Below are 22609 nucleotides of genomic sequence, written 5' to 3' on the forward strand. Positions count from 1 at the left end.
ATAATAGTATGATGATACTTGGGATGCCATTGCGAACATAGATGCGAACAGGTTAGCTAAAAGTTTAGCGTCGCCAGCGAGGGCCCCCACCGTTGCGGTCGGGGTACGTTTCGAAATCCCTCCAGGCCTGGAAATCTTTCTAGGGGAAACACTGATTTCAGTTATATATATATATATATATATATATATATATATATATATATATATATATATATATATATATATATCTCTCAAAACAAAAACAATGTACATTATATACATCATATTCTCAACAATAGAAGAGACACATAATACATAATACTTTGTTTTTACATGCCCGAAATAGAGTAGGAAGAAATGGAGTTGAATTACTTATTTGGTCCTTTTCTAACCTAACCAATAAATGACAATGTTTGTAGTCTGACTATCCACCCCAGTAATCGTCATACATATTTTCTATAATTGCTTCTATGTTCATCGTCATAATATTGACTCTATATATTATACTTTATAACACAATATATTAGGGGTGTCACAATATATCGTCCCACGAAATTTCGCAATAGTAAAACATCACGATATGTATTGTTGAGATGAAATCTCATATCGCGTTTTTTTTTTTTTTTTTTTTCCAAAAATAGACTAAGAAACGTCTTTGTTTATACATGCACTGCAACAGGAGGTGAGCTGGGGTTCAATTTAGAATGTTTTTGTTTGTCAATTGAAAACCTCTATCCAGTACTTGATATTGTTGTATTATATACTGATGCTTCTGATACCTTCCAGCGGCCCGGGCCAGTCTTCTGGTTGGGGTTCTTGTTGGAAGAGGATGACGAGGCGGAGAAGTTCAGGTGCTCCTGGCTGGAGGTGGACGACTCCAAAGAGGAGGAGACCTGCTGCTGACCGGACCAGTGGTCAGCTCCACCCATCCCTGTGCGCACACACACACACACACACACACAGTTTGGTCAAATGTGTGACCAACACAACAAGCACAAGGAGGCATTGGTGCATATGTTTATTGAGACTGGGATATCTCCATGACTGTGAAGGCCCTTTTAGATTGGCAAAAACTCCCACACTAATATCCACAAACTAGTGGCATTTTCTTCAGTGTAAAAGTTGCCAAGCCGTTTAGCCGACAGAGCGACCCTGCTAGTGAGGCGGGTTATTAACGCGACGGCTCTGCATGCCTCGTGATATCAAACTTGGCGGTGGTCCAACGCGTTATTTTTTCGACCCTGCTTCTCCTCCTCTTGATTTGCCGGCCCTTTTTCAGCGTGAGTCAGTCAGTGATGATTCCCACAGGCTGAAATTTGACCTTCTTAACAGTTCACTACTTTACATTGACGGAATTTCCAACAGAAAAAAAAGCGTCTCTCATGCACGGGTGCAGCCCACAGCCCAGGCACATAGACTGCGTCAAGTCAGCCAGAATGTAAGTAAGTTATCAGTTTTAGCTCTTTCAAAATAAAACCCTCATTGTAACATTAATAGATAGAGCCTTTGCGGTGGTGGCCCCAAGGCTCTGGAATACTCTCCCTCTGGACCTGAGAGTCTCTTCCTCTGAACTCGTGTTCAAAAAGCAATTAAAAACTTTCCTGTTCAGAAAAGCTTTCGGCCATACATAGATTTTACAGACTGTTTTGATTTATTTCACTCTTCTGCTTGCAATGTCTGTCTTTATTTTAGCTATTTTTCTGCTAGCCTAATTTTGCATTTTCTTAGACATGTTTTAATTACCGTAAATTCCGGACTATAAGACGCACCGGTCTATAAGCCGCACCTTCAAAGGTGACTATTTTTTTCTTCTATAAGCCGCACCGGACTATAAGCCGCGGGTGTTTTGATGTTTAATTACCATATGAAAGGCTTCGTGCACAGAGGGGATTGTCGGGAAATAGATGGCTGTTTGGGGAAGCTCCCATTTATTAACATTTCAACAAAACAAAAGTCAGGTCACTAATCCCCAGACAAAATCACACATTGTGGTATTTTTTGTTTTTTTTACAGTGCACACAGTGTCCGCGGTGTGGTGAAAAGAGGGCAAGAGAGGAAATTAAAACAGAAGTGGATTTATAGTTAGAAAGAGTGCTAAAGAAGAGAGAATTCCGTTTTTTATTTTTTTATTTTAGTTACTCACAGTACTATTGACCAGTCCAACTCAAAAGATATTCGGCAGTTTCACTTTGAGCTCTTGTTCCGCCGCTGTCCATCAATGGTTATGACGAGTCTCGCTGGGTACAGTACGCCAAAGCGATATCCATTGACTCGATGATGCTGTTGTATGTTGCGCGTTTCTGTTGCACCAACGCGGACGGTGAGGGGCTTCTTCCCCGCAGCCTGGAGGATGAGTTGACGGTCGGGCCAGCGGAGTAGGCAGATGAAGATGGCCCTCGGTGGCAGGCCGGGGTCTGGACGTGGCCGAGGCGCCCGGTGTGCGGGAGAAAGGAGGAGGAGGAGAAACCGCCACCTCCACAGCCAGCCACCTCACACACCCCAACTGTTTAATAGTGCCCGGCTCGCATGCCTCTCGGTCGGCTGGCCGGACAATATGCACCCCGCTGCAGCAGGCAGCAGCAGCTTCGGGAGGTTTTCTCACTGTGTTCGGGACTTCGGCTCTAACTCGGCCAGATGGCTGGACACGAGTGAAACTCTTCACGGTTGCATTATTTTCTTTAGTGAGTGAGTGGATGGACTTCTGCACGTTTTCAAACTTGTTTTCAAGCTGCTCAAAACCTCTGAGCGATGTCGGACTTAATCGATAGTGTTTCACGGAGTAAAAGTTTAGCCCAAGCGGTGTATCTCCAGCCTCCAGCAGGTGAGTCATTTCCTCATTCATGGCGTGATTGCTTCCTCTTTTTCTTTCTGCTTACCTGTGTTGTGTTATGTTATGTTATGTTATGTTGTTAAAAGAGGGCAAGAGAGGAAATTAAAACAGAAGTGGATTTATAGTTAGAAAGAGTGCTAAAAAAGAGAGATTTTTTTTTTTTTTTGGAAAAAATCCATAGATAAGACGCACCGTTATATAAGCCGCAGGGGGCAAAAAAGGCCAAAAAACGGGAAAAAAGCCGCGGCTTATAGTCCGGAATTTACGGTATATGATATGTTTTAATTGTATTACTTGTTTTAAACTGTATGTGGTCCTCTGTGAAGCACTCTGTGCACTCGTGCTACGAAGAGCGCTATATAAATAAAGGTTTACTTACTTACTTACTTATTAACATTTTGAGTAATGCTTTACAGCCACAGTTTCACTCCATATGTAACACGAGTATTTTGGTACAATGTTTGCTGCTTCGTTTGTTGAAACACCTTTTTCCCGTCCAACGTGCATCAGTAAGGGCCTGTGTCCACCTAGCTTCTTTTCATCAGCTCCGGCGTCTATTTTCAATTGTTTCCAATGGGAGGAGAGCGTATGCGAGCGCACACGGACGTGTAGAGAAAGTGCAGAGCGCCCAGCGTCTTTTTTCAGCGTTTTTGTGCGCCGACTCCCAGCGCTTCCAGCTGAAAATATTTTAACTTTTCAGAAAGACGCTGGTGTCGGCTGCTCCTTTTCTGGTAACTAATCATATGGAAAAACTATCGCAACAGAGACAGAACGGCTCAATTGTGGGAACAGATCGGCTAGACACTTAATATTTCTGGTGAGTGTTGTGCTTACTGCTTTTAATAGCGTAGCCTACCTGTGTTGTTAGCTTGCTAGCTGTCAGCTATCAAGCTGAACTAACGTTACTTGCAGACTGCTTCCTTGTATATTGTGCGCTGGGATCAGCGTTCCCCAGCGCACTCCCAGCTTTTAACGTCGGAAAAAGAAGCTAGGTGGACACAGGCCCTAAGGCTATTTACTTGTTTAAATGACATTATTTTGAAAGTTTTAACCCGAAGTTTCCATTTTGTTTTGGCTCACTGATGCTGGCCCCGGGCAGCTGTCTGAGAAGGGAGAAGAGAGGGGGAACAGAGCAGCCATGGAGAAACTTCATAGGTTCAGAGTGCGATCTAAAAGTTTAAAAGGCGATGCTGCTGCTTAGCTGGGTAAAAAAAGAACGTGTACTAGTGGGACTTTTGATGTAATAAAGGTATGAGTCAACCAACTGCCTTCACAAAGTATTGTGTTTGTATTGTAATACCTATTCTGAACTTCTTACATTTTGCCCATGACAAATATTATATAAATAAAACATAATAATAATCTATACTATAATGACGATATCGTCTGTCTCTCTCTCTCTGTCTCTCTCTCTGTCTGTCCTTCGCGTATCTCCAGAAGCATGGGTGGACTGAGTGCAGACCACCGTCTTTGTGCAATTTTGACTGTTATATATTTCAATATGAATACATTTGTTTTCCATTCGGCCCCACCCGCCCAAACCCGCCTGAGCATAAACGAACGCTCCTCTGGGTGGAGCGCGGGACTACAGCACAACCAAAACATTGCGTCACCAGGTGAGCCCCCACAACAAGGAGAGGAGACTTTACTATTACTCTGGACAGTAAACTCACTGCTGTTTTGAGCGGACACAGAGACAGACATTTTCTCTGCAAAGTAGGTACACAACCAGAACCAGAGAGAGATTCTCAATCAGAGAGAGATTTCTGCCTTCAAACCGGCTAGCATTTTGGGTGAGTTCCACTGTATTCACGCCTTTATACAGTCTATGATTCACGCTAGCAGGCTAGCTATGCTAGGGTAGCTATGCTAGCTACGCTAACGTAATTAGCTTAAGCCGAGGCACTGAACAAGAGAAAAACAGACGCGGTCATGGGGGCACGGAGACAGACTATTGTGTGCATGTAAACGTGTTCCGCTGTACTCTGTTCCTCTGCAATCCACTCTGAATCATGGTGCGAGACACTGAGGCGTTATATCATCAAGCTCTTTATTAGCACCTGAACAGACCCACCAAAAAGTCATGGTATCAAAACCACTAAGTTTTGCCGTCATACCTTCCCCACGGTATCAGCTGTTTCCCCCTGAGAGAGAAAGTGCCCAGACAGAGTGCAGTTACGAGGCCCCTCCCCCCAGCTGCCCAGTCTCAGCAATCAGTGTAGCTGTGATCGTCAAGAATATCAAGTCAATCATTGTGTTTAGACCCGTGCGTAGCCTATTGTAATTCAACGTGATAATGGCTGCTGAAGGAGAGAATCCCCAGAACGTTCCCCCGGGCCCCGTCGAAAAAGACAAACTCCACCGCGGTGTGTGGAAATATTTTTGTTAAAGCAGCTACGAGCAAGATTTTCGATTGTTATTAAACAGTATAATTACAATATTGATGCATCACATCTTACCTATAATAGTAGCTGAGACCAAAGCCGTGTGAATCGGAGAGTGCTCTCTTGACGATTATTAAGTCTGTGTCTGTCTAAACTCGCGTCACCAGGGGGCTCTCTCTCTTACCGCCGGACCGGATAAACCCGGAAGTGAAACCCGGAAGTGAAACGCAGCTGCCTGCCTTCACCCGTTCGCGCTACCTAGCAACATACCATAAACAAGGAGAACGCCATGCATACTCTCGCGAACATCTCTCGTTATATTCTAACAGGTTTTTTGGAAGTTATTTTGTGGTTATGGCCGAAGTGGCTGCTGCAAACCGTTTCAATTCACTTCCTGATCTTCCCTGGCCACAGACAGACTAACACTGGCCGATTCACTCGGGGTTCAAGCGAGACTACTCTGCGTTGGTCTCGTCTACTATTAGAGGTAAGATGTGATGCATTGATATTAAATTTAGACCGTTTAATAACAATCGAAAATCTTGTTCGTAGCTGCTTTAAAAGCAGGGATGGCCAGGGAGGATTAGAGAGGACAATACCTCAAACATGAATCAGCACATCTGCAGGAACAACACCCGTCCTAATTTGCCAAATGCAAGGTAGTTAAACGTCTTGCATCGTCATACGTTGTATCGGACATAAACCATTTCCACCAGCAGGAGGATTAACGTACAATAAAGACTGTCATAGGCTAACGTTATCGATAACATAACATGGCTAATTAGCACTCAGCTGTCTTTGCTCTAACTAACGATAACGTTACTTGACTGAGCGAACGTCTTATGCCGGCCAGCACGTCGTTATCAAAACGTATTGCACTGAAGAGAAGTAACAACAGTCATTAAATAATGACGAAATACTCCTCCAACCCCACAGTGAGATGAGGCCGTGAGTGAGAGAGTGAGAGAGCTAGAAGACAGCATATGGGACAGAGGCTGTGTGTAATGTGAGACAGAGGTAGGTGTGTGTGTGTGTGTGTGTGTGTGTTTACATTATGTCTGCTTGGATCCATTATAAGCTAGCGATGCACTACACTATTTCTCCTGTGCTTACAGCACATGCATCCAGTGTCTGTTCTGTCATAGACTGTGCTGTACTGCTACTTTCATCCAAAATATCTGGATCTATGATATTTGCCCTACAGTACTTTTGGATACAAATAAAAGTGTGTGTGTGTGTGTGTGTGTGTGTGTGTGTGTGTGTGTGTGTGTGTGTGTGTGTGTGTGTGTGTGTGTGTGTGTGTGCGTGTGCATCAACATTGAAACAATCATTTATGTCCAGTGTCCAATCCGATTTGACAAAAGATAAGCATTTATTTGATATTATGATGTGTTTTAGTTTTACATAAATTAATTAGATGAAATGAATAAAATAAAATACATTTTGTTCAATGGCAAAAAATTGTATGTAGGCTATTTTGTTGTTGTTGCCAGAGATTTCACAATAACGATACCGTGAAACCGTGGTATTTTTGTCCAAGGTTATCATACCGTCAAAAACTCATACCGCTGCATCTCTAACTGTGACTAACACTGTTGAAATCGAAACTAACTAGAAGGCAGAGGAGAAGACTCAGATTTCTTCCCTGTTCCATTTACAGATACTGTCTTTATATTAATAAATGTGTGATACTGTCTTTATATTGGTCGTCCCAAACCTATTTTTAATATAATCATTATTATTAGCAGTAGTAGCATTATGTTATTAGTATTATTTTCGCGTAACTCAAGAACCGTTTGTCGGATCTACTTCAAACTTGGGGAGTGCGCTTAGGGGGACCTGACGGAGTGCAGTGTGTGTGTGTGTGGGGGAGGAGCACCCACGGGGCGGTGCATGGGGAGAACGGGCACTGCACTAGTAATAATAATAATAATAGTGAAACAAATGAAAACTAAACTAAAACTACACATTTTGAACATTAAAAACTAAATGTATTCTTCTTCTACTAGAGTCTAGTGGAGAGGGCCACCTCTCTGGTAGTCTAGGAACTAGACTACTAGAGAGGTGGTCCTCTCTGGTAGTCCTCTGACCCTATTCCCTCACCTCCTAGCGGCTCTCTCTGGTAGTCCTCTGACCCCATTCCCTCACCTCCTGGTGGCCCTCTCTGGTAGTCCAGGTCTCGCTGCTGGTAGTCCTGCTGGTAGTGCTGCTGGCCAAGCTCCTCTGGCCTCAGACCTCCTGCTGGGGGGTACAGCTCCTCCTGAGAGTGGGCCACCTGCTGACCAAGGGAGAGGGAGATCAGGACCCATCAAAAAGTTCCCTGAACTGGAGATTCCTCAAAAGACATGACTTGACATTCCTTGTCTGGATCACAGCTTTCAATTCCATGATATTGAATTGGATTGAATTGAATATAACTTTATTGTCCACCAGGGTGGAAAATTGTCTTCGGCTCACCAAACTCAATTGGTAAAAATAAAAAATTAGGTTGAGGTTGATAATATCAAATACCTGGGAATAATTTTAGATTCCCACCTAAGGTTTGATAAACTAAATAACCAATATTAGAAAAAAGTAAAATCAAACAACTGCTTTTAAACTAATTAGAAAGTGTCTGACACTCCGTACAGCCCAGCTTTACATGCACGCTATGATATTTTCACACCTATCATGCTGCATCACCACCTGGTCACAAGCCTCACAAACAACTATAAAAGCCATCGTATCTCTATATAATCAGACAATACAAATCATGGACAAAAAACCAATGAGGTGGCACCATTGTCACATCTTGGGGAAACACAAAATGCTCAGCTTTGAAAGTTTATGTTATTCAAACCTAAAGCTGATTTTTAAACGTCTGCATGGCCACGCTCCTTCCTCTTTTAATGATGACGTTGTAAGACACCAGCAGACCAGTAGAATTAACACATGGGTGTTGTGTCCCGATGTGTCAAACCTCGTTTGGACAATCACTTTTCTCTGTTAAAGGAGCAAAACTATGGAAAAGTCTACCTACTAGCTGAAAACACAACAGGATTTTAATGTTTTTAACAGGGGTTTTAAGTCATGGTTAAAAGAGAAACAACTGTGTTCTCACACTTAATACCCTTGTAGACCTCTGGTGGTACTCTGTTTATTGTGTGTACATTGTGTGTACTGTATTGTGTGTACATTGTGTGTACTGTATTGTGTGTACATCCTTGAATACCTGCTGTGAAAATTTTGTGACAACTCAGGGCTCCAGAGTGCGTGTATTTACACACATTTTCCCACCTTAAAATCTGCCAGTGGGTATAAATATTTTCATAACACGCACTAGTGCATCTTGGAATTTGTAGCGTCTTGTAGCGTCTTTCTCTCTCTGTCTCTCTCACCCTGCTCTTGTGCCACGCCGCTGAAAAATCTGGGTGCACCTAAATGATGTAAAAAGTAAGGTGCACCGGTGCACCTAGTGTAAAAAGTGAGTCTGGAGCCCTGCAACTATGAATGCATTAACTGACAGATCCACTAAAACATGGAGGAGCAGCTCTAAAAGAAGCTCTCTTCCATGGTTTGGTCAATATATCTGGCGACTTTGCCCTTCAAAAGTCTCCAGCATCTAGTGACTTCCCTGTCAATACATTTGTATGTATAGCTTTACTCATAGCTTTACTTCAGTACTCCAAATTAACTATATTCTTACATACTCTAAACAAGTTTGGCATACCTTGTTTCTTTTTTTCTTTGTTGTTTCGTTTTGTCTGCTGTTGTTGTTATGTCGTATTGTGCTCTATTGTTAGTTGTTGTCTGTGTTCCCTGTTGCTGTGCTGTAATTTCTCTGTTCCTGTACTTGTTTGTATTCGATTCTGTTTCTTGTCACCAACATGAAATCAAACTCAATAAATAATTGTTAAAAAAACAACAAAAAAACCCCCAACTAGAAATACCAAATCGCTGTTGTATGCCTACGCCAACAAGTGAGCAGAATACATCCATGTCAGTCCAGACTCATACAAACACAAATACCTTTAAGCCCACAGCACAGCCATTCAGCCTTATGGCACTTTAGGCAATGTTTGGAGAGTTGACTCTTAAATCTACAGTTTAGGTGATCAAACCAGGCAGGAAAATGAAATTAAAACACTCAGTGAGAGCTTTGTACACCTATTCTAAAATCTGCTGAGTAACACTGAAGTCAGAGTCTTCTCAGAAGATAAAGTGAGCATTCCTTAAAAACATACAGTAAAAAAAAAAACTCTACCAAGATATTTGAATTCATTCAAAGTTTCAACATGTTGGCCATCAAGTGAAACTGGCTCTGTTTCCAGATCTTGTTTTGTACATGATTGTCTTCAGCCACATTGATTTCCAGCTGGCTAATGTCACACTATGATTCAAAAGCCTTAATGTGGGACAGATAGGCAGCTATTCCAGATATTCCGTGACCAGTGGGAACACAGGACAGGTCTTTTGATGGAGCTCTACCTGCATGCTGTTGTTGTGGAGGTTGTCGGCCACAGGGAGGCGCTCTCTGTCTTCCATGGCTTGCCAGTGCTGGGAAGGCCCCTGGTCGAGCACCCGGTCCTGGCTCTTGGAGGCCGGGATGGTGAAGTAGTCCCTCGGGTAGGTCTGGGTAGGGATGGGGTAGGCCTCTGGATGGGGAGGGGAAGGCTCATCCTGAGGGAGGAACCACAGAAGAAAAATACTCTTACGAAAAACGACTCTTACGCTGTGGACAAAATATTAAAAACAACTCTTACGCTGCGGACAAAATATTAAAAACAACTATTAAGCCACTTTAGACTGGCCAAAAATCACACTAATATCCACAAACTAGTGGCATTTTCTTCAGTCTAAAAGTTTCCAAGCCGGGCCGTTTAGCCGATAGAGCGACCCTGCAAGTGAGGCGGGTTTTGATGCGACGGCTCTGCACGCCATGGCGATATAAATCTTGGCGGTGGTCCAACGCGTGATTTTCCGACCCTGCTTCCCCTCCTCCTGATTTGCCGCCCCTTTTCCAGTGTGAGTCAGTGAGATTCAGTGATTCCCACAGGCTGAAATTCGGCTTTCTTAACAATGAATCTTTACATTGATGGAATATGCCGAAAGAACAAAGCATCTCTCGCTCATGCTACATGAACGAGTGCCAGGAGGCAGGTGCATAGACTGCGTCAAGTCAGCCCAGTGTTTCCCACAGGATTTTGAGTATTTGTGGTGGAGGACCGCAGACCCCCTAGGGGGGTGCGGGGGCATGCCCCCCCTTGAGAGTTTTTTAAACATTTTAAAGTAAAATGCATGAATTTGGTGTACTTTGAGAAAGCTTAAGAGCAAAATTAAAAGGCTAGATCTATGAAGATCATAGATGTCATCATTACTGTGCTGTGGGTTTACAATGACAAACTAAATTTCTCCCTATAGGTCAGGGATACTCAACTTGCTTTGCCACTTTCGTGATTGTCTGCAGCCTGTGCCAGATTCACTTCCATTCAGTTGAAAACAGCTATAGAATTTTTTCTATTAGGGCTGTATTGACAGGGCTGGACTTTAATGAAACATTGAACACTCCTGCTTCTTCCAAAGAAGACATTTTGTTTCTAGACAGTTCCATTATGAAATGACAGCCTCTGCAAAAAGTGCACTTTCAAGGGTTTTCTGTCGTTTTTTTTTACTTTCCAAGATATAGTCACTTTTATGAATACCTTTTGCACTCTAATTTCGAGCACATTCACTGACTCTGGCTGGTGTTTTCTGATGTGGTGGCGTGGTGTGGTTTCTGTGCAGCCTGCGTGCCCCCCCCCCCCCCCTCTCCACCTCTGAGCTGCGGGCTCCTCCCCACACGCACAGAGTTTGTTTTCTCACAGACTCCGTTTTTGCCCCGGACGCATCCCAGCGCGCATCAAGGAAATGCCAAACGCGACTGAACGAAAAGGCTTGGCCGTTCGGCTTCGGATGCTGGCTTTCTGGCAGGGAATCGTGTGGAGATAGATAGAAGCATAAGAGCTCAGTTGTGAGCGCGGATGCAGCCGAGCCCACTCTCCGCTGCAGACAGAGCAATCTATACGGCTCTGGCATAAGCATGCATCGGTTTCCTCTTTGATCACGTCTTTCCCTGCTGTCTCCTATACAAAGTAAAGGATCTGAGGTGGGTGGCGCAGCTTCCGTGTCGATGTTTAAGGTGGCGCCGTGTGATCCCTTGAAGGGATTCATGCTCACTGGCTGGGTACGACCTTAAACAGCAGAATTATGGAATAATATGAATTATGATTTTAGGACGTCCACAGACGTCCTTGGCACTCCTCGTTACATTTTTTTAGGACGTCCAGAGACGTCCTTGGCACTCAATGTGTTAATAAACAAACAATATAAATTTTTCTGTAGCGGATTGTAGGTTTTTGGGGTGTCAGCCGGAGTTTAGGCTGACAATGTTGTGCACACCGGATAGTTAGTAAGGTTAAGTTAGTCAGGTTAAGTACATACGTAAGTGCCTGGGTAGCGAGCAGATGGCGGTATTTGACAATTTAGCAGCTAAATCATAGATTATTGAAAGATATTCCATATTCCAGACTGAAATGCTATAACAGAAGTATTGGTCAGAATGACATGAACATTTATTGGACACTTATTCAGCGGATATCTTGCATGTTGCGTTCAGGTGCACTGTAAAAAAAAAAAAAAAAAAAAAAAAAAAAAAAAAATGTTTTTGTCTTGGTCAACATCTTTTTGTGGCGGTCCAAATCCTTTTGTGGCGGCCCACCACAAATTCCTTTATGTATGGGAAACACTGCAGCCAGAATGTATTTGTAGATCATCCGCTTTAGCTCTTTCAAAATAAGACCCTCCTAACTTTAACAATTCATTTTAATTGTGAGTATTATGCTTTACAGTCACAGCTTCACTATTATGTAATCTTAACATCATAACAAGTATTTTGATATGTTTGCTGCTTCGTTTGTTGAAACACCTTTTCCTCCTCCAACGTGCATCAGTGAGGCTATTTGTTTAAATTACGGTACATTAGTTTGACATTTTTACCAGGAAGTTTCCATTTTGTTTTGGCTGGCCAGACGCTGCCGTCTGAGAAGGGATAAGAGCGGGGGAACAGACAGCCCGGCAATGCTGCTGAATAATGTTCAAAGTGTATTACTGCAAAGTCTGAGATCCTGTGGAAAACCCAATAAATACACTGTAAAAAAAACTCTTACCCTGTGGACAATTAAAAACAACTCTTACGCTGTACAAAAAAACATTACAAATCAATTGTTACGCTGTGGACAAATTATTAAAAACAACTCTTATGCTGTGGACAAAATATTAGGGATGAGAGCTACAACCATGAATCCATTAGTCGATCGACATAAAATTAATCGACAAGTATATTTGATAATTGATTAATCAGTTTGAGTAATTTTTAAGGAAAAAAGTCAAAATTCTCTGATTACTTCTCTATGACAGTAAAATAAATAAATCTGGGTGGGGAAAGTGAAAACGCAGTACTTGCCCCTCCCTCATTACCACCACTGAGGTGCCCTTGAGCAAGGCCCTTAACCCCAACCGCTCCAGTGGCCAGTGGCCAGCAGATCAGACTGTGGTTGTACTGGTCAGCTTCCAGGTGTTAACACATCTCATTGGCCTAGTAGTTAACTAGTAGATATTACTAAAGCTAGTACTCGTAGTGGCTACTAGTTGCTTGTCACCATTAACATTAGTTGCTTTGCTAAATTAGTTAGCTGTCTTGTCAGCTAGTTGACAAATCTTAAAAACCAACAGTTTTGTTCAGGTTAACTGAGCTGACTTGTTTGCTGATGTGTTGGAGTAGAGACTATGGCTAGAGACAAGAGTTTTACTGTGCACAACCTACATTTGGAAAGACTTACTTACTACAGCCACTCTCCAGCAATCCTTCCAGGTAAATATCTCTATTATTCTACTACTACTAGGGCTGGGTAACGTTCAAAATTTTTCGATATCGATACCGTTTCGATACTTGGATTTCGATACCGGTTCCTGAACGATACTTTTTTCGATACCAATTTTTAGAAAAATCCATTTTAACAAAAATAAAACTGCATTACACATTGAAATTATTTTACAAATCTTTAGTTTTCCCCCCATCTTAAGTTTTACAGCAGAAAAAAATAAAACCTACTGTATTTAACATAACTTTAAGTTCTCTAAACGTATTGCCATCCCTACAAAAAATATTGGAGTACTACAAAGGAAAGAAATGTAGCTAAAACAAATAAATCAGTGGAATAGTTTTCAGTGCAAAACAGAGAGTTGCAAATCAGGGTTTAATGCTCACTGAGGCAACAGAACTCTATTCTTGTCCAAACTGATGAGATGGCTCCACTTCATGCAGCATGGAAGACTAGTTGAGCATTGACTAGCCTATCAATATAGCCTTATATGCCACAAAGTGAATCGCATTTATATTCAACAAACTATCATGACATCAGCGTTTGTTAACGAGTTGCTAAAAATACATGGGCGATAACTGCCCGCTTGCACATAACGTTAACGCTAATTAATTAAACATTAACGCTAGCGTTGCAGATCAGTGTGCTCACTGCTGCAACAGAACGTCATTCTTGTCAAATCTGACGAGACAGCTCAACTTCACTGACTAGCCAATCAATATAAATGAATTGCATTTACATTCAACAAACTATCATGACATCAGCGTTTGTTAACGAGTTGCTAAAAATACACAATGCCCGCTTGCGCATAACGTTACGGCGGCAATTAATTAAACGATCTAATGCTACAACTCACAGCCAGATGCATGGATTTGTCAGACTGAGGGATCTGATAACCGCTAACTTGCGGTAAGCTGAGCTGACCCACCTCTCAATTATTTCTCTTGTCTGTGGAAACCAGTCCGTGTTGTTTCTGTTTCTTTTCCTGCTTTTCATCATCTTCCCCATATGGTACTCCAGGATAGGAGTAGCTTGAGTGGCTAACTTCTTGTATACTATCCGCACCGCACGCCTGGCTCACAGTCACAACAAACACACCGGCTAAAGTGGGCGTAACGTTTCCTGCATGCCTCTACATGACAGCCAATCACCAGCCGTATTAGAGCGCGGCGTGCAAGCATGTCGCATGCTTATAGGCTCAATGACGCTGTTTTGTTTTGGTATCGAAAATTGGTATCGATTGACAAGGGAGGCTTCGATACCCCTTAGTATCGATGTTTCCATTTCGGTGCCAAGTAAGTATCGAAACTCGATACCCAGCCCTAACTACTACTATTTCTAGCCTGGTTGTTGTATAGATCAGAGCTTTTCAAAGTGTGGGAGAGTGAGCCTTCCCTCAGAGAACATAATAGGCAACTGCGGACTGCCGTGATGGTGCCAGTGTCTAGACGCTGTCCTGGTGTGTTGGTGTCACTCTCTTGCCACCCACTCTGCTGGTACATTCCACCCCAGGGTGCCGCCCAACCACGTTGCTACGGTTACTTACATCGTACATCCCTCCCCAGGGTGCTGCCCAACCACGTTGCTACGGTAACTTACATCGTACATCCCACCCCAGGGTGCTGCCCAACCACGTTGCTACGGTTACTTACATCGTACATCCCACCCCAGGGTGCTGCCCAACCACGTTGCTACGGTTACTTACATCGTACATCCCACCCCAGGGTGCTGCCCAACCACGTTGCTACGGTTACTTACATCGTACATCCCACCCCAGGGTGCTGCCCAACCACGTTGCTACGGTTACTTACATCGTACATCCCACCCCAGGGTGCTGCCCAACCACGTTGCTACGGTTACTTACATCGTACATCCCACCCCAGGGTGCTGCCCAACCACGTTGCTACGGTTACTTACATCGGCACAGAGGTTTCCGGTGGAGACGGAGGTGATCTTGGTGCCGGGTCCTCCGGGGTATGCTGCCTTGCCTGCAGGACTCTGGCCCTGATCTGTCAGGAGGGAGGAGTCACAGTACAACAGTAACTCAAAGATTCAAAAATACATATCATCCTATCACATATCATCCGGGTAGTGTAGCAGAATATTCCGTCTACCAACACGGGGGTCGCAGGTTCGCGCCCCCCGTGTTACCTCTGGCTCGGTCGGGCGTCCATACAGGCACAATTGGCTGTGTCTGCGGGTGGGAAGCCGGAATGAGGGTATTTGTCCTAGTCGCTGCACTAGCGCCTCCTCTGGTGGGTCGGGGCACCTGTTCGGGGTGGAAGGGAAACGGTGGGAATAGTGATCCTCCCACGTGCTACGTCCTGCCAATGAAGCTCCCCGTTGTCAGGTGGTAAAGAAGCGGCTGGCAACTGCACATGTATTGGAGGAAGCATGGTGCTAGTCTATGGCTCTCCCCAGATCAGCAGAGGGGGTGGGGCAGCGACCGGGGCAGCAGGGGAAATTGGCCAAGTACAATTGGGGAGAAAATGGGGGGGGAAATCAGGGGGGGCGAAATACATATCATTTAGCTATGAAATGAGTAGCTGCATCCTCAGTTACAGAGAATGGGCAATGAAATAAACTTTTGACATCCAGATATTTTTTGTTAAGAATGGATAATGCACAAACATTTCTTGTTTTCCTTCTCAAGAAGCTCAAACATAGTAAGTTAGGATTGTGATTTTTTTTCAATTTCTTTTCAATCTGATCAGATTTGAGATCATATTGTGGTGATTTTTCCTTAGCCATTTAGTATCTGCCTAATTCAGACTGGACCCGTTATGGCGAACATAACTTATATTGCGAGAGGGAAAAAAAAAGACACAAAAATGCCCATCCGTAATATGAATGAATGAGCCATCAGTACAACAGCTCTGGGTCTGTTTAGTGTCACAGCATTGAAGCATTGAATGAGACTTTGCATTGAAAGAGGCTCCAGAGCTTCTGAATGACGTCTTGTTTCTCAACTTTCAAAGTTCACCAAGTTCAAACACACCCGGCTCCCAATCCCCACCACCAAGTCAAGACTAGGGCTGGCTTTCGCCACTGATTTCCAGATTCAATAATGATTCCTATACACAAGGTCCCGATTCCATTCGATTTCCGATTCGATACGATTCAATGTCGATATTTCAGTTAAAATACCAATTCTGCTTGGATTTGAAAGAGATTCTCAAAGAACTAATGATGTAATTGTACAAGGAACCCTCTAACCGGGTGCATTTTTTTTTAAATATGAATGTTTACAGATCTTTACGAGATCTCGTTGCGCTAAAGAACCAAACCACGCTAGGTTAAAACTTCAAGCATCGACGGCAAAAAGGCGTTGGATTAAAAGATCGATATTGGGATTGATGAATTGATATCGGTTCCTTCAAAGAAGAGAAGAGCAGAGCTCAGAGCTTACTGGCCACGTTGGGGCTGGACCGGTGGTCGGCTCGGTTCTTGAGGAGGCGCTCCTCGCCGCTCATCTTCTTTGGTTCCGGGTAGGAGTCCCAGCCGGCCTGCGGGCTCTCCGGAGAACCGTTCTGCACAGAGTTGTTGTAGAGCTCAAAGCCTTCGCTCTTTGGTCGCAACTTCCCGTTTTTCTCGCGGCCTCGGTCTGACGCTGGGGAGAAGAAGGGAGGTGGAGAGGAGAGAGAGAGAGAGAGGGAGAGAGAGAGGGAGAGAGAGGGAGTTATAGGAGATTGGAAAGAGTAACCTTCTCAAAGATTTTCGGTCGTTTGGGCGTTGCCGCTTTTCCATCTGAAACTGAAAAGTTGCTGTTGGACTGTCTTGTCGACTAACCGATCGGTGATGGGTGATGAATCAGAACTGACTTGTTCTAACAGTGACTTTACGTCCAGTGGTTCCACACCACTGTCTGCACTGGGACGTCTGTCCGGCCGGGGGAATTTGGGTGGAACGCCCCATTTAGCCTCACACTGACCACAGGCCTGCCTGGCCAGAACACTGCCTTAATGAATACAAGGTCACATTCTAGCACACAAAGCCCAGCACACACACACACACACTCCCACCCAGTAAACTGAGTGTGTGTGTGTGTGTGTGTGTGTGTGTGTGTGTGTGTGTGTGTGTGTGTGTGTGTGTGTGTGTGTGTGTGTGTGTGTGTGTGTGTGTGTGTGTGTGTGTCTCTCTCACGCTCACACACAGAGCTAGCCGTGGACACAAACAGTCATTATATGCTCAGTCATGCTAGCAGGAGTTGAACTGCGCTACAGAGAAAACAACAACCACACACTTTGTCTGGACAAGTCTGCTTCCCTTCCTCTGATAGATCCTACCACACACACACACACACACACACACACACACACACACACACACACACACGGTACCTGAAAATAAGTGTGATATGGTAGATTTATATACTTCGTTTTACCCTGAAGACTTCAGTTGAAACATTGGTTTTTGATTAAAAGAATATATTTTTGCATCGTGGCTACGTGTGAGACTTCCTTTTCCACACTTTTTTTTTTTTAATGAAACCTGGATTTAAATTTAAGACTAATTTAATAACCAAAATAAAGAAGTAAAGAATGAAAGATATATGTATGTATTATTATTATTATTATTATTATTATTATTATTATTATTATTACTATTATTATTATTATTGTTGTTATTATTATTATTATAGTATAAACCATATATTATAGTGGATCCCGTGAAAAAATACAGCAATATTTAGTGGACAGCATGGAGCCTATGTTGGTACCTCTGGGCATCATGGGGCTGGGCTGGTTGAGGAGGGTGGCCAGGCCGTGGTAAATGGCTCCCTGCTTGGCCACCTCCAGAGTCACCACTGAGCCTGTCCTCGTCATCAGCTCTGCTGCCCTGAAGACAGAGAGAGGGAGAGAGAGAGAGAGGAAGAGAGGGAGGGAGAGAGAGAGGGAGAGAGGGAGGGAGAGACAGTGAGAGTCAGGGTTCATACAGACATTACAAGATGAAATTCAAGGACTTTCAAGTACTTTTTCCAAGCACTATTTTTTCATTTTCAAGGACTTCACGCAAAGCAAATAATTCACTTTCAAATGTAAATTTGCCCCAAAGGGGGCATCAAATGTGAATTATGGACTGTGCCTTAAATAAGTCAATTCTACTATCAATCCTGTGAGCTGGAAGGGAAACAATGTCAATTTAAATATTGAGTTTTAATGGAAATGTAGCAAAACTGGCCAGATTGGTCACTGGACGTCTGTTCTCACATCCAGGTCAAAACTATGGCAAATAACTATGGCCAATACCAATAAGATTGAAATACAATGAACAGCAATTTAGTTATAATCACTTGATGAACAAAACTTTGGTCAAAATATAAGAGTGTTATCTGGTTCATTTGAATTTCAAGGACTTTTTAAGCACTTGGTTAAAGAATGGGCTATTTTTAAGGTATTCCAGTACTTGACATTTTCCCCTCAAAATGCAGCACTTCAAGCACCTTGTATGAACCCTGGAGAGAGCATGACAATCAAACTCCAGCAGAACACAATCCACAAAGCTTTTTTGCTAGCGTGTCCCATTAGCCAACATGCTGTGAAGTTAGCCTGGTGAACCAGCCCGTCACGTGAACTCACATTTACTTTGGTCCTGCGTGACGGTCTGGCTCCAAGGCCTGGGAGGGTGTTTAGCAGAAGCTGCAGAGCAGAAGAGCCAATCAGCGACTGCGCTGTGATTGACAGCGCAAGTTGGCCAATCAGGAACGCCACTAGCACTGCACTAACAAAACAATAATGGCCGCCTCCTTGCCTGATCGTCTCGAGGAGTCATGTCGGCGTTCGTCTAGTTTAAACAGCCATAAAGTGCAGTTATTGCAGAAATAGACTCAATAACAACAATTAAACAAGTACAGGAGTATCGCCGCAACCGCAGAGTTTCTCGGCGGAAAACATGTTTTTGCCATTCTCCCGAGTGGATTTGGGTTTGACTGGATCAGACGCTGATTGGCTGAAGGAGTTATCTGTCAAGGCAACTAGGCCCGCCCATGCTCCCTGCTAAGGACTGGGTGAAGAGTTGGGCCAGACCGTCACGCAGAACCAAATGAAATGCGAGTTCACGTGACGTGCTGGTTTACCAGGCTACTGTGAAGTCACCTTGTGTTGGCTTCATATCCATCCCTACTTTTCATTCATACATGTCTACTTCCTGTTAGTGACAAGGTGGAATTGTAACTTTCATTGGGCTTAATATCGTATATGTCATGTTCGTATTTAATACCATATTCTTTGCTGTATCCCTTTGCTGCACACACACACACACACACACACAGCACCCACATTAACTGCTAGAGCAGCATGTGTGCAGGCGTCCACACAGCCCAGACTGAACGCTGTGTGGTGCAGGGCAGATCTCATGGGCTAATGAGACATGTGTGTTCCATTGAGCGGCGCATTGGGAATGCAACTTCAACTGCTTCCCTGTGCCTGATGTGGAGCAGAAAACTGCCTGGAAACCCACTTTTGGAAACCTAACACGCTTTCAGCTTCTACACAGACACCGGGTCAGAAAACAGCCTGGAAATAGGGCTGGGCGATATGACCAAAATCTCATATCATGATATAAGTCATTTCATATCCCGATACCGATATATATCACGATATAGCATATTTTCTGTAAATTCTATTTATAGTTTATATAAAATGACCACATGGCCATTTATTTATGTAGCAGTTGAACCAGTTAAAATGTTGTCAAACGTCACAAAGGATACATGCATTCAGAATACAGATAAGCATGGCTATTCTTTACAACACAGATGATAATAATTAGTTGCAGGGCAGTAGAATGAAACACAAACTGAACCACGCCACCAGTTCGATTTTCAAAGAGGACACTAGCATTTGATGTGTTTGATTTAAGCACTAATTTGGAATCATATCTAAAAGCTGACACTAGGCGGCAGTATTTCTTTAGTCAACGTCAAAATACCTACATGTTCAGTAGAAGTAGAATAAAACGGTAGAAGAAGAAGAACAACGTTAACCAACACAGCTCACACAGGGAAAGCTAAAAGCTAAAGCTAACGATAGACGTTTTGTTGTCAGCCCTCAAGGGATTTCCTTGGGATGATGAGAGGAGATGTTTTGCCAGGTTTAACGTTAGGAGGACACCCACACGCAAATATGGATCAAACGTGGACTTAACACAGCGCAAATGCCTGGGTAGACTAGGCGGACGGAATGGAAGTAACATCTCCCTGCTCTTTAGCCTACTCATGGCTGATTTGTGCCACTTATAAAGGGACGCAACGGGCTTGTTGACACAGTCTGGTGTGTGTGTGGACTGTGGACGTGAGTAAAAAAGAAAGCACAGCGTCATCCAAATGACGGACAATATTGCCGTAAAGAGTGTGATTTGCAACACAACGATATAAACGATAGAGCATCATATCATACGAAATACATTTTCTATCCTCCAGACGAAATATATCGTCATATCGCCCAGCCCTACCTGGAAACATAACACGTTTTCAGCTTCTACACAGACACCAGGTCAGAAAACAGCCTGGAAACATAACACACTTTCAGCTTCTACACACAGACACCAGGTCAGAAAACAGCCTGGAAACATAGCACACTTTCAGCTTCTACACACAAACACCAGGTCAGAAAACAGCCTGGAAACATAACACGCATTCAGCTTCTACACACAGACACCAGGTCAGAAAACAGCCTGGAAACATAACACACTTTCAGCTTCTACACACAGACACCCGGTCAGAAAACAGCCTGGAAACATAACACGCATTCAGCTTCTACACACAGACACCAGGTCAGAAAACAGCCTGGAAACATAACACACATTCAGCTTCTACACACAGACACCAGGTCAGAAAACAGCCTGGAAACATAACACACTTTCAGCTTCTACACACAGACACCTGGTCAGAAAACAGCCTGGAAACATAACACACTTTCAGCTTCTCCACACAGACACCAGGTCAGAAAACAGTCTGGAAACATAACACACTTTCAGCTTCTACACACAGACACCAGGTCAGAAAACAGCCTGGAAACATAACACACTTTCAGCTTCTACACACAGACACCAGGTCAGAAAACAGCCTGGAAACATAACACACTTTCAGCTTCTACACACAGACACCAGGTCAGAAAACAGCCTGGAAACATAACACACTTTCAGGTTCTACACACAGACACCAGGTCAGAAAACAGCCTGGAAACATAGCACGCTTTCAGCTTCTACACACAGACACCAGGTCAGAAAACAGCCTGGAAACATAACACACTTTCAGCTTCTACACACAAACACCAGGTCAGAAAACAGCCTGGAAACATAACATGCATTCAGCTTCTACACACAGACACCAGGTCAGAAAACAGCCTGGAAACATAACACGCTTTCAGCGTCTACACACAGACACCTGGTCAGAAAACAGCCTGGAAACATAACACTTTCAGCTTCTACACACAGACACCTGGTCAGAAAACAGCCTGGAAACATAACACACTTTCAGCTTCTACACACAGACACCTGGTCAGAAAACAGCCTGGAAACATAACACACTTTCAGCTTCTCCACACAGACACCAGGTCAGAAAACAGTCTGGAAACATAACACACATTCAGCTTCTACACACAGACACCAGGTCAGAAAACAGCCTGGAAACATAACACACATTCAGCTTCTACACACAGACACCAGGTCAGAAAACAGCCTGGAAACATAACACACTTTCAGCTTCTACACACAGACACCTGGTCAGAAAACAGCCTGGAAACATAACACACTTTCAGCTTCTACACACAGACACCTGGTCAGAAAACAGCCTGGAAACATAACACACTTTCAGCTTCTCCACACAGACACCAGGTCAGAAAACAGTCTGGAAACATAACACACATTCAGCTTCTACACACAGACACCAGGTCAGAAAACAGCCTGGAAACATAACATGCATTCAGCTTCTACACACAGACACCTGGTCAGAAAACAGCCTGGAAACATAACACGCTTTCAGCTTCTACACACAGACACCAGGTCAGAAAACAGCCTGGAAACATAACACACATTCAGCTTCTACACACAGACACCAGGTCAGAAAACAGCCTGGAAACATAACACACTTTCAGCTTCTACACACAGACACCTGGTCAGAAAACAGCCTGGAAACATAACACACTTTCAGCTTCTCCACACAGACACCAGGTCAGAAAACAGTCTGGAAACATAACACACATTCAGCTTCTACACACAGACACCAGGTCAGAAAACAGCCTGGAAACATAACACACTTTCAGCTTCTACACACAGACACCCGGTCAGAAAACAGCCTGGAAACATAACACGCATTCAGCTTCTACACACAGACACCAGGTCAGAAAACAGCCTGGAAACATAACACGCTTTCAGCGTCTACACACAGACACCTGGTCAGAAAACAGCCTGGAAACATAACACACTTTCAGCTTCTACACACAGACACCAGGTCAGAAAACAGCCTGGAAACATAACACACTTTCAGCTTCTACACACAGACACCAGGTCAGGAAACA

The 22609-nt window shown here is 43.7% G+C and overlaps 1 protein-coding gene across 5 annotated transcripts in view; it reads right to left on the reverse strand.

Annotated features, from left to right (window-relative positions):
* Positions 1-22609, reverse strand: part of afdna (afadin, adherens junction formation factor a) — a gene marked incomplete at its 5' end in the record, with an annotated part of 255668 nt that overhangs the window by 35823 nt on the left and 197236 nt on the right. For 3 of the 5 annotated variants that reach the window (XM_083643601.1, XM_083643600.1, XM_083643597.1), the window contains 6 exons: positions 759-910; positions 7297-7471; positions 9661-9852; positions 15009-15100; positions 16501-16701; positions 17812-17930. In XM_083643601.1, coding sequence (XP_083499727.1) covers positions 759-910; positions 7297-7471; positions 9661-9852; positions 15009-15100; positions 16501-16701; positions 17812-17930 — 931 coding nt within the window. The remainder of the gene's footprint in view (positions 1-758; positions 911-7296; positions 7472-9660; positions 9853-15008; positions 15101-16500; positions 16702-17811; positions 17931-22609) is intronic. The other 2 variants (XM_083643598.1, XM_083643599.1) reach the window with 2 other exon arrangements.

The sequence above is a fragment of the Poromitra crassiceps genome (genome assembly GCF_964638095.1).
Source record: "Poromitra crassiceps genome assembly, chromosome: 9".
Lineage (NCBI taxonomy): Eukaryota > Metazoa > Chordata > Actinopteri > Beryciformes > Melamphaidae > Poromitra > Poromitra crassiceps.